The sequence below is a fragment of the Paroedura picta genome, chromosome 16 (assembly GCF_049243985.1).
Source record: "Paroedura picta isolate Pp20150507F chromosome 16, Ppicta_v3.0, whole genome shotgun sequence".
Classification (NCBI taxonomy): domain Eukaryota; kingdom Metazoa; phylum Chordata; class Lepidosauria; order Squamata; family Gekkonidae; genus Paroedura; species Paroedura picta.
Genome location: NC_135384.1, coordinates 4,406,730 through 4,419,465, shown reverse-complemented (window position 1 = coordinate 4,419,465; position 12,736 = coordinate 4,406,730). Strand labels below are relative to the sequence as shown.

Here is a 12,736-nt window from a genome sequence, read left to right as displayed (position 1 = left end):
CAGAATGGCTTCCATGTTGGATTGGGATATAAGAGATCTTGTCCAGTCACTGGCCTTTGAGGTGGTGCTGTCTTCAGAAATGCACTTGGCTTAGAATCTTTCAGTGGGCACCTCCCATGATGTCACTTCCCATGAAAACAAGAAGTCCCATCACGGGCCCTTCTAAATAATAGAGAAACTGTTATTACAAAGCCTAGGGCATCCCATGACATCACTTCCGCTTTTTCACAGGAACTGACATTGTGCCAGCAGAGATGTTTCTGTTTCTCATTGATCTGTTTCTCAAATACATTGTTACAATTGTTTATTTATTTATTTACTTACTTATTTATATTTTTACTTATATAACGCCGCTCTCAAGGACTCTTGGCAGTTTACAATAAAAGAATAAAACAGCCCAACCCATAAAACCCCCAATACATTAAAAGATGGCTATTTGTTGGAGTTCACTCCCCATCTCCCCTCCACCATCCAGCTGCAGTCAAGAGCTCTTTCGTTAGGAGCAAGGGCCCGCAGGTCACGAAAGTAGCACGGCTGGTGTTTTTCCATCTTCGCCAAGCGATACTTGGCCCCAGAACACCTAACCGCAGTGATCCATGTGACAGTCACCTCTAGATTGGACTTCTGTAACTCACTCTACATGGGCTTGCCCTTATCCTTGACCTGGAAATTACAACTAGGCAGAATGCAGCTACTCAGGACCTCACAGGGACAGCCTGGAGGACCCATATTCAACCCCTCATTCAGCAGCTGCACTGGCTTCTGGTTGAAGTCCAGAACAAGTTTAAGGTATTGGTTTTTTTCCTTTAAGGCCATTCATGGTCTGAACCCAGCATACCTAAGGGACCTCCTTTCTGCCTTTGTTCCCTGCTTGGCGAATATCAACAGACTGGTAGTCCTTGGCCCCAAGGAAGGATGTCTGGCCTCAACCAGCAACAGCATCTTTGTAAATGCTTTTATATCTATTACATACAGGTTTTTATTGTTGTTAGCTGCCCCGAGTTGGCCAATAAATCCAAAAATTAAATAAATAAATAAACAAACAAACAAACAGCCTACATGGGTTTTTTTCCTGTGATACTGTAATTACCGTGTCTCCCATTTGTGTCTATTTAATTGATAAAACTTGCCTGGGGGCACTGGGAACATAGAAGATAGGACCTGAAGCTCTTTAGAGCTTCAAGGAAGAGCAAGAGAGAGCAGGCTATTAATAATCCAGAACGAAATGCCAAGGGATCGGAGCCCTCCCCGCAGAATAGATCTGCAGTCTTCATTACCTTCCTGGATTGCTAGACCTGCCAAGTCATAGAGAAGAGGGGAAAGCCAGCCTGCCTGCTGTGATTCGACACTGGGAATGGTTCCATTGGAATGGAGTACTGTGTGCAGTTCTGGAGGCCTCACTTCAAGAAGGACGTAGATAAAATTGAAAGGGTACAGAGGAGAGCGACGAGGGTGACCTGGGGCCAAGGGACCAAGCCCTGTGAAGATAGGTTGAGGGACTTGGGAATGTTCAGCCTGGAGAAAAGGAGGTTGAGAGGGGATATGATAGCCCTCTTTAAGTATTTGAAAGGTTGTCGCTTGGAGGAGGGCAGGATGCTGTTTCCGTTGGCTGCAGAGGAGAGGACACGCAGTAATGGGTTTAAACTACAAGTACAATGATATAGGCTAGATATCAGGAAAAAAAATTTCACAGTCAGAGTAGTTCAGCAATGGAATAGGCTGCCTAAGAAGGTGGTGAGCTCCCCCTCACTGGCAGTCTTAAAGCAAAGGTTGGATACACACTTTTCTTGGATGCTTAGGGCTGATCCTGCATTGAACAGGGGGTTGGACTAGATGGCCTGTATGGCCTCTTCCAACTCTATGATTCTATGACCCTTACTTTAGTGCTGGACAGTGTCGTCAATGCACAGGTAACTTATGGCACTCTGTATGGTTTTCAAGGCAAGAGACTTAGGGGGTTTATCATTGCCTGACCCTGGACTTCCTTGGTGGGTTCTCATCGAAGTGCTACTAACCAGAGCCAAGATCCAATGAGATTGGCCATCTCGGGCAGGGTCAATCATCATGTTTTAGGGTTTTTAATCTAGTCACCAGAGCATCAGGTGGTATAGTAGCCTGAGGGTCATTCCCAAGGATGTTTTTTTTGCTTGTAAAGAATCTTTGCCATCTACCACTAAAGCATCTCCGCTAGTATGACATGGAGTAGACTAGTAGACTAGTAGACACAAGACGAATAAATCCTGCAGTCACTCAGTGACCAACTGAGACACAAGCCACTGTGAGCTGGGTTCCACTGAGAGCTTATGTCTGGACATACGCTAATGCTGCTGAAGAAAGCTATGAAACAGGCTTTGTTTACACTGAAATCCTGTTCAGTGGGCATCATTGAGAGTTTTTCCTCTGGCTTGCCAAGGATTTGGATATTAAACAGGACTAATAATTTGGTGATGAAGAAGAGTTGGTTTTTATACCCCGCTTTTCTCTACCCAAAGGAGTCTCAAAGTGGCTTACAAGCGCCTTCCCTTTCCTCTCCCCACAACAGACACCCTGTGAGGGAGGTGAGGCTGAGGGAGGCCTGATGTTATTGAAGAGGAAGAAGAGTTGGTTCTTATCTGCTGCTTTTCTCTACCCGAAGGAGTCTCAAAGCGGCTTACAATTGCCTTTCTCTCCCCACAACAGACATCTTTGGAGGTAGGTGGGACTGAGGGAGCCCTGATGTTACTGTTCTCTGAGAGCAGCACTATCAGGGCTGTGACGAGCCCAAGGTCACCCAGCTGGCTGCATATGGAGGAGTCTGATTAATCCATTGGTCGTCAAGATCAGTATTGTCTGCTCAGGCAGGCAGAGGTTCTCCAAGGATCTTGGTAGAGGTCTTTCCCATCACTCATTTCCTAATCCTCTTACTTGGAAATGGCAAGCATTGAACCGGGGACCTTCTGCATGCCAAGCAGATACTCTACCAATGAGCCTTGCCTTAAATTTTGGAAGTGGAGATACTTTAGTCTGATCCTGTATTGAGCTGGAGGTTGGACTGGATGGCCAATATGTCTCAACTCTATGATTCTATGCTTCTAGAAGGCAGTTCTGCTTTAATGTAGTGTTTCAAAGAACAGAGCATTGCTTCTTTCTAGGGTGACTTTGGGCTTGTCGCAGCCCTGATATTGCTGTTCTGACTAAACAGTCCTGTTGGAAGCTCTTTCAACCTCACCATCACAGGGTGTCTGCTGTGGGGACAAGAAAGAGTTGTAAGCCACTTTGAGACTCCTTCGAGCAGTGAAAAGCAGGGTATAAAAACTGACTCTTCTTCTTCTTCTGTCCCCTTTCTGAGAAAATGTTCCTCTCTCCATTCTCTGCAGACCGGAGCCCAGGATGAGGGCTGAGAACCTCACTTCCGTCACAGAATTCATCTTGGTGGGACTCTCCAACCACCGGAAGACTCAAATTCTGCTCTTCATGGTCATTCTCCTCATCTACTTGCTTACTGTCATGGGGAACCTTGCGGTGATCGTGCTGATCCAGGTGGACTCCCGCCTCCGCACTCCAATGTACTACTTCTTAACACATCTGTCCGGCCTGGAAATTTGCTATGTTACCAGTACAGTGCCTCAAATGCTGGCTCACCTCCTGTCGGGCAATGGAGCCATCCCCTTCGCCTGTTGTGCTGCACAAATGTACATTGCTTTATCCCTCGGTAGCACTGAGGGTCTTCTGCTGGGTGTCATGGCCTACGATCGCTACGTGGCTATCTGCCATCCCTTGCTGTACGTCATTGCCATGGGCAGGGGGTGCCAGTTGCAGCTGGCTTTAGCCGCTTGGGCAGGGGGCTTCCTCCTCTCCGTAGTAAACGTGGGCTGTGCCCTCCGCCTCCCTTTCTGCGGCCCCAACCACATCAACCACTTCTTCTGCGAGCTGCCTGTTGTCCTGAAACTCGCGTGTGCCGACACACAGGTCACGGAGGCCGTCATCTTTGGGGCAGCCGTGCTGATCCTCCTGGTCCCCCTTTCGGTCATCCTGACCTCGTACGGTCTCATTCTGTCCTCGGTTTTGCAAATGCGGTCGGCTTCCGGGCGGCGGAAGACCTTTTCCACTTGCGCCTCTCACTTGGCGGTGGTCGCCTTATTCTACGGCACCGTCATCTCGATGTACATGAGGCCTCGGTCCGGGACGGCTACCGACCTCGACAAGAGAATCGCCGTCTTTTATATCGTGGTCACCCCTTTGCTCAACCCCATCATTTACACCCTGCGGAACAAGGAGGTCCATGGGGCAGTGGCCAAAGTGGTCCAAAGATGGGGACTTGGACCTGAGTTAAAACATTAAAATCTGGCTTAACGGGTTGCCGTGCTCTCATGGATTATTCTCCCAAGGATTCTCCCAAGGATTGTTCTCATATAGCCTTTTGTAAATACTTTCGTGCTGAAGCAACATAATTCAGCCAAAACATCTAATGGGTACAAAAGAAACATCAGTTCCTGATTACTTATTACTGCTGCAGCCAACAGAGCAATCCAAGGTGATTGGATGCTGAGTGATATTATTGTTCCAGGCATTAGTAATTGCCCTGTCAGGTTTCCTTTATACCCACAAGTTTACGTCCAATGGTATTTTAGCAAGTGGTTTGGGTACCTCCCCAAAACCTTAGCTCTAGAACTCTGCAGCAATTCAACATTTTAAACCATAAAACAATCAAAGCATAATTAAAATTACTGTAAAACATTTTATAATTCATGGGTAGTATTTGGCCTCTAAATAAAAATACAGTTAATGACATTAAACTACTCATTCTGAAAATTATCTACCCTCATTTAAATTTAACTAATATTATAAAACATTTTATAAGGTTTTATTGTATTCATGGATATTAGTTCAATTTACATTCATTGATAGTAGTTACATTTAAATTTCATGTTTTATTATATTTGTTGATGTTAGTTGAATTTGTATTGGTTGATATTAGTTTAATGAAAAATTTTATAATGTTTTAATGTATTCGCTTATATTAGTTAAATCACCCTGGGGAATAAAGAGTTGACACAGAGGTGAGATCGGCTTTGGAACAAGTAGCTTCATGTATTCATAAGATTGGGTGTAATAGAGTTATAGACAACAACTGGGAAAAAGTATGCACAGACTTTTGACTAAAAAAAAGAAAGAAAGTTAGGAAAGATTATGTGAATTCTGAATTTAATCCTAAAAGACCCTAAACGGACAGACTCGTTTATCTCAAGTCCTTGATGGCCAGGTGGGGTATAAATGGAAGAAAAATACATTTCTGCTCTTCTTTGACAACAACTTACAAAGTATTTGAAAACCTGCAAAGTAAAAAAGAAAAGAAAAGAAAACAAACCCCTAATTATGTAACTTTTCCATCTTGCTCTAAGTGCTTGTGAGGCTGAAAGAGATTGAAAGAATAAACAGACTGCTAATGAACCAGAGGAAATATACCACAGGGATCAGAGTAGTAACCATGGAGTAGATCCACAGTTGTTATTACATTACTGAATCTTTAAATCTTGGGAGGGTCACAGGGAAAAACGCCACGATGCCGTCAGTCTCCTTATGCTGAGAGTAGTTGAACAGTTCAAGGAAAGAAGTTGGGTGGACTCTTATCTAAGAAGTCTTCACAAAGCAGTTGTATAAGCCCTTCTCAATGGAGTTTAGTAACCTGTGCTTGGTACTAAAGGACATTCTTGGAATGGATGACATCTCTGGCTTGTTTACTTAAAGAGCTCAGGTTTTAAATTATGGAAGTCTATCTATCAGAGACCCGAAGGTAGTGACAATCTAGATATAGAAGAAGCAGAAGCCGAAGAAGAAGCCGAAGAAGAAGCAGAAGAAGTTGGTTCTTATATGCCGCTTTTCTCTACCTGAAGGAGTCTCAAAGTGGCTTCTATTCACCTTCACTTACCTTTTCCCACAACAGACACCTTGTGAGGTAGGTGAGGCTGAGAGAGCCCTGATATTCCTGCTCAGTCAGAACAGCTTTATCAGTGCTGTGGTGAGCCCAGGGTCACCTGCTCGCCAGATTAGAAGTCCACACTCCTAACTATTACACCAAGCTGGCTCTTTGATGGACCTTTGATGGATCTTAAAGCCTTGAAGGATCTCCTTGTAAATCATGGATTTCATTATTTTCTTCCATCCTTTTTGGGATGGAGGTTCTGAGACTCAATCAACCACACTATGTATTATATGACAGATAACTCATTCCGGAAGATCTTGTCATTTTCCACCTTGAGGTTTTCATAGTGTAAAACCAAAATGATAGTCAACAGCTCTTTCAAAGCCGCGCAGAAAAGCCTCCATCATTGGGTGAGGGAAAAATGCCTCCTGTAACCAGTGACCATCCGATTGCCTTTCACTTGGTATTTCAACACCTGGCACCAGAGGACAGACTAAATATAAACCCCTGGCATGAAAAATATATTGTTGTTTGTCGAATCCTTGGCCGGAAAACTGAGGTAAGCTTCCATGAGGCAGTATACAACAGTGTGATGTGGAGATCATTATGGTTATTGATACTTCTATGGATGGGCCTGTTAGAACCATCTGCTGTAGATGTGATTGGGCAATGCTAGGCAACATTAAGACCATCTGTTAATTATGGACCCCTCTTCCCACTCCCCTTATTAGACGTTTTATTGGGGGGATGGGAGATTCAAGACTACCGTCATGTTCTTGGGTTTGTTGCATGTTTTTGTGTCCTTGGATTGTCTTAATGGGATTTTATTGGGGTTTTTAGTATGGACAATTGTAACCCACCACGAGCCGGTCTTGAGACTGGCAGGTATTATATTTAAATAATAATTAATCTAAGTCATGTGTCTGACTGTGGGTGTTCTCCATCCTGACAAGTGATTGACTTAAGGTCAACTATCCTTAAAATCTTTTGTTGGTTGGTTGATAACAGAAGTCGCAGTGTCATCCTGGAAAGGGTTTTAAGGAAAAAGAGCTCTTATACTTTCTCCAAAAGTTCCAGGGATGAATTAAAACTAAAAGATCTATCAGTGACAAGAGGGGCAGGTCAGTTTTATTTTATAATAAAGAAACCAGACTACAAGGGCAGCTCAGTCTGTGAGGGAATTTTATTTTCTGAGGGAAAATTTACCTCAGAGAGCAGAAGTATGCAAGTGTCATTTGGAGTGACCCAAAAGCCCTCCTTCTCCCTTGTTTGGAAGGGGAAAATCTTGTTGGATCCAACTTATCATGACTGAAGATTGGGAACATTTTTAATATAGTGGGACACCCGTATTATGTTTCTGGAATCAATGCCCTCATATTATGGCACACATTCTATAAGAGAACCCTGAAGACTCGACTCTTCATGATGTTCTGATGGACTATTTGTGTTTACTTCCATGGAACAGGGAGTTATACATAATTACATCACTGATTCTTTACCCTTCCTCTGCAGACAGGAGCCCATGATGGGTGCTAAGAACTTCTCTTCCGTCACAGAATTCATTCTGGTAGGACTCACCAACCACCGCAAGACGCAAATTCTTCTCTTCTTGGTCATCCTCCTCATCTATGCCCTCACTGTCATAGGGAACTTCGTGATCATCACGTTGGTCCGAGGGGACTCCTCCCTCCACACCCCCATGTACTTCTTCCTCTCAAATCTTTCAGTCCTGGAGATCCTATATGTTACCTCCAGCACACCCCAGATGCTGGTTCATCTCTTCACTGGAAACGGAGCCATCTCCTTCACCCGGTGTGCCTTTCAAATGTACATGGTCATATGCCTGGGTAGTGTAGAGTGTTTTCTGTTAGGGGCCATGGCTTATGACCGCTACTTGGCCATCTGCCACCCTTTGCTATATGTCATCGTTATGGGTAGAAGGCGTCAAGTTAAGCTTGCCTCAGGATCTTGGGCCAGTGGCTTCCTTCTTGCCTCAATCAATGTAGGCATTACCCTTCACCTCCCCTACTGTGGCCCCAACCGCATTAACCATTTTTTCTGCGACATGCCCATTGTGCTGAAACTCGCATGCACTGACATACATGTGACAGAGCGCATCATAATTATATTGGCTTCATTGATCATTGTCATTCCCTTTTTTGTTATCCTCGCATCTTACCTGCTCATACTGTCTACCGTGGTACGGATGCGGTCCTCCACCGGACGGCACAAGGCCTTCTCTACTTGTGCCTCCCACTTGGTCGTGGTCATCTTGTTCTATGGCATCTTAATCTTTGTGTACCTGACCCCCGGGTCAGACACAGCTCCTGATCGTGACAAAGAACTGGCGGTCCTATATATTGTGATCACCCCGTTGCTCAATCCCATTATCTATACATTACGCAACAAGGACATTCATGGGGCTGTGTCCAGAATGCTGGGGAGAAGGTGCTCTACCCAGAAAAGATGAATTGCACCCCATTCTGTCCAGTCACTACCAGTTGTCCTGCATAGTACTGGGGGTTGGACTAGACGACCCATTAAACTACTCATTCTGAGAATTATCTACCCTCATTTAAATTTAATATTATAAAACATTTTATAAGGTTTTATTGTATTCATTGATATTAGTTAAATTTACATTCATTGATAGTTACATTAAAATTTCGTGTTTTATTATATTTGTTGATATTAGTTAAATTTGTATTCATTGATATTAGTTTAATTTAAATTTTATAATGTTTTAATGTATTAATTTATATGAGTTAAATCACCCTGGGGAATAAAGATGTCCACGGGGCTGTTTTCAGGGTGCTCCGAAGATATGGCTTTGAACAGAAAGGGTGACCATTGGCATCTTCGTTGGGTTTTGCAGCTCCCATCCCTTCATATCAGGTTTAGCATAGAACCAACTAAGTGATTTTATTCTTAATGACTATTGGCTATGCAATATATTGAAGAGAGTTGATGCTTTTCTACATGTATACCAGGAGTGGAGCATAGGGGGTGGGGGGTCTTCCATTCCATCCTTTTTTGGGGTCAGAGGGAATAAAGAAAGGAGACAGAGTAGTTTGGTGTGGTGGTTAAGAGCTGTTGCTTTGAATCTGGAGAGCTGTGTTTCATGTCCCACTCCTCCACATGCAGTCAGCTGGGTAATCTGGAGTCAGTCATAGGGGCCATGGCTACTTGGCCATCTGCCATTCCTTGGTATATGTCATCATTATGGGTAGAAGGCATCAGGTTCAGCTTAGCTCAGTGTCTTGGGCAACTGGCTTCCTTCTTGCTTCAATCAAGCTTCACCTCCCCTTCTGTGGCACCAACTGCATCAACCATTTTTTCTGCGACATGCCCATTGCGTTGAAACTTGCATACGCTGAGAAACATGTGAAAGAGCGCATCATTAGATTGACTTCACTGATCATTGTCATTCCCCTTTTTGTTATCCTCGCATCTTACCTGCTCAAATTGGAATAGGGCCAATCAGGATGCAGCCAGCTTTGTCCTGATTGGCCCTGTCCTGCAGCTCCCACCCTCCATCCCTGGACTCTAGCTTCTTTGCTCTCAGAAACCTCAGTGCCTGGAGCCAGCAGCAGGTAAGGGGAGAGGCCTGGACAAAGGATCATGATGGAGGACCTCCTAACAAGGAACAGCTAGGCCAGGGCCTGCTGACAAGCTAAGGAGGGCCTCCTGGCCTGCTGGGCTGGGCCTGCTGACGAGCTAAGGAGGGCCTCCTGGCCTGCTGGGCTGGGCCTGCTGATGAACTAACGAGGGCCTCCTGGCCTGCTGAGCTGGGCCTGCTGACGAGCTAACGAGGGCCACCTGGCCTGCTGGGCTGGGCCTGCTGACGAGGTAACGAGGGCCATCTGGCCTGCTGGGCTGGGCATGCTGACGAGCTAACGAGGTCCACCTGGCTTGCTGATGAGTTAACGAGGGCCACCTGGCCTGCTGGGCTGGGCCTGCTAACGAGCTAACGAGGGCCTCCTGGTCTGCTGGGTTGGGCCTGCTAACGAGCTAACAAGGGCCACCTGGCCTGCTGGGCTGGGCCTGCTAACGAGCTAACGAGGGCCTCCTGGCCTGCTGGGCTGGGCCTGCTAACGAGCTAACGAGGGCCTCCTGGGCTGGGCCTGCTAACGAGCTAACGAGGGCCTCCTGGCCTGCTGGGCTGGGCCTGCTAACGAGCTAACGAGGGCCTCCTGGGCTGGGCCTGCTAACGAGCTAACGAGGGCCACCTGGCCTGCTGGGCTGGGCCTGCTAACGAGGGCCACCTGGCCTGCTGGGCTGGGCCTGCTGATGAGCTAACGAGGGCCTCCTGGGCTGGGCCTGCTAACGAGCTAACGAGGGCCACCTGGCCTGCTGGGCTGGGCCTGCTAACGAGCTAACGAGGGCCTCCTGGCCTGCTGGGTTGGGCCTGCTAACGAGCTAACGAGGGCCTCCTGGCCTGCTGGGCTGGGCCTGCTAACGAGGGCCTGCTGGGCTGGGCCTGCTATCGAGCTAACGAGGGCCACCTGGCCTGCTGGGCTGGGCCTGCTAACGAGATAACGAGGGCCTACTGGCCTGCTGGGCTGGGCCTGCTAACGAGCTAACGAGGGCCTCCTGGCCTGCTGGGCTGGGCCTGCTAACGAGCTAACGAGGGCCTCCTGGCCTGCTGGGCTGGGCCTGCTAACGAGCTAACGAGGGCCACCTGGCCTGCTGTGCTGGGCCTGCTAACGAGCTAACGAGGGCCTCCTGGGCTGGGCCTGCTAACGAGCTAACGAGGGCCACCTGGCCTGCTGGGCTGGGCCTGCTAACGAGCTAACGAGGGCCTCCTGGGCTGGGCCTGCTAACGAGCTAACGAGGGCCACCTGGCCTGCTGGGCTGGGCCTGCTAACGAGCTAACGAGGGCCTCCTGGCCTGCTGGGCTGGGCCTGCTAACGAGGGCCTCCTGGCCTGCTGGGCTGGGCCTGCTGATGAGCTAACGAGGGCCTCTTGGGCTGAGCCTGCTAACGAGGGCCACCTGGCCTGCTGGGCTGGGCCTGCTAACGAGCTAACGAGGGCCACCTGGCCTGCTGTGCTGGGCCTGCTAACGAGCTAACGAGGGCCTCCTGGGCTGGGCCTGCTAACGAGCTAACGAGGGCCACCTGGCCTGCTGGGCTGGGCCTGCTAACGAGCTAACGAGGGCCTCCTGGGCTGGGCCTGCTAACGAGCTAACGAGGGCCTCCTGGCCTGCTGGGCTGGGCCTGCTAACGAGCTAACGAGGGCCTCCTGGCCTGCTGGGCTGGGCCTGCTAACGAGGGCCTCCTGGCCTGCTGGGCTGGGCCTGCTGATGAGCTAACGAGGGCCTCTTGGGCTGAGCCTGCTAACGAGGGCCACCTGGCCTGCTGGGCTGGGCCTGCTACCGAGCTAACGAGGGCCTCCTGGCCTGCTGGGTTGGGCCTGCTAACGAGCTAACGAGGGCCTCCTGGCCTGCTGGGTTGGGCCTGCTAACGAGCTAACGAGGGCCTCCTGGCTTGCTGGGCTGGGGCTGCTGGCGAGCTAACGAGGGCCTCCTGGGCCTAATCTTTGTGTACCTGACACCCGGGTCTGATGCAGCTCCTGACCGAGGGAAAGAACTGGTGGTCCTATGTATAGTGGTTATCCTGTTGCTCAGTCCTATCATTTATACCTTACGGAACAAGGACATTCATGCGGCTGGGTCCAGAATACTCCAAAGACGGGGCTTGACCCAGAAAAGATGAGTGGGGATGTCTTCGTGAATCGCTAACAATTTTGTCCAATCACTGCCAGTTCCTTGCCATCAATAATCCGCCTGTAGGGATTTAGAATATATTTGGGCATGGGAAATCTAATTGCTGCTTAGCCTGGAAGTTCATCATGCTGGCTTGCAGATCTCCATTCACAGCATGTTTATTATTATTATTATTATTAGATTTATAGCCCGCCACTCCCTTGCGGCTCGTGGCGGGTAACAATATCGCAAATCCCCATTAAAACCCCATAAAACAATAATAACATTGCCAATATTGCCGGCATGGCAAGAATGGCAGCTCAACTCCCCCCCACTCTCCGCCATGGACTGAAGGGGGCGCGTCCGCATGTAGTCAAGAAGAAGAAGAGAAGAAGAGTTGGTTCTTATATGCCGCTTTTCCCTACCCGAAGGAGGCTCAAAGCGGCTTACAGTCGCCTTCCCTTTCCTCTCCCCACAACAGACACCCTGTGGGGTGGGTGAGGCTGAGAGAGCACTGATATCACTGCCCGGTCAGAACAGTTTTATCAGTGCCGTGGCGAGCCCAAGGTCACCCAGCTGGTTGCATGTGGGGGAGCGCAGAATCGAACCTGGCATGCCAGATTACAAGTCCGCACTCCTAACCACTACACCAAACTGGCTCTCAAGATGGCAACGGTGATTATATTTATATATATTTACTTGGTCCATTTCTCTGCTAGTGGTATAGTGAGGAAGTCAGGACCCTGGCCCAAGGAATCATAGGTGACCCCCACCAGGTGGCTGGCTATTGTGCTTCCCCCCATCTTTTTGCAATCCATAATGTTGTCAAGTTAAGAAACAAACAGAGTTGGTTCCCCTTTGCCTGTCTCTGTTCCTTTAAGCACACTTCCTCCTTGCTTGCTTCCAGAACAGACAGAAGGAATGCAGAAACAAGGCTCTCTCTTCTCTCTTCTCCTCTCAAAATGTGTCTTCTTAATGAAACTATTTTATTTCTCTCCTTCCCACCTGCTCCAGGCACATCATTTGGGGGGGGGGGGCGGCTACATAACCATATATGGTCATATCACATGATAAATGTTTAACACATTTAAAAAATATATAAGCTATCCCAGAGTTTCACAACTGCCAAG

The 12,736-nt window shown here is 48.0% G+C and overlaps 2 protein-coding genes across 2 annotated transcripts; both read left to right on the top strand.

Annotated features, from left to right (window-relative positions):
* Nucleotides 1–3,369: 3,369 nt before the first annotated feature.
* LOC143826600 (olfactory receptor 2D3-like) lies at nucleotides 3,370–4,320 on the top strand. Its single transcript, XM_077315438.1, has one exon. The coding sequence runs from the start codon at nucleotides 3,370–3,372 to the stop codon at nucleotides 4,318–4,320; it is 951 nt and encodes a 316-aa protein (XP_077171553.1).
* Nucleotides 4,321–7,424: 3,104 nt separating this feature from the next.
* LOC143826599 (olfactory receptor 2D3-like) lies at nucleotides 7,425–8,372 on the top strand. Its single transcript, XM_077315437.1, has one exon. The coding sequence runs from the start codon at nucleotides 7,425–7,427 to the stop codon at nucleotides 8,370–8,372; it is 948 nt and encodes a 315-aa protein (XP_077171552.1).
* The last annotated feature ends 4,364 nt before the right edge of the window (nucleotides 8,373–12,736 follow it).

What these genes read in the sequence shown, in the direction of transcription:
- LOC143826600 (XM_077315438.1), top strand. Translation starts at nt 3,370, where the DNA reads ATGAGGGCTGAGAACCTCACTTCCGTCACAGAATTCATCTTGGTGGGA.
- LOC143826599 (XM_077315437.1), top strand. Translation starts at nt 7,425, where the DNA reads ATGATGGGTGCTAAGAACTTCTCTTCCGTCACAGAATTCATTCTGGTA.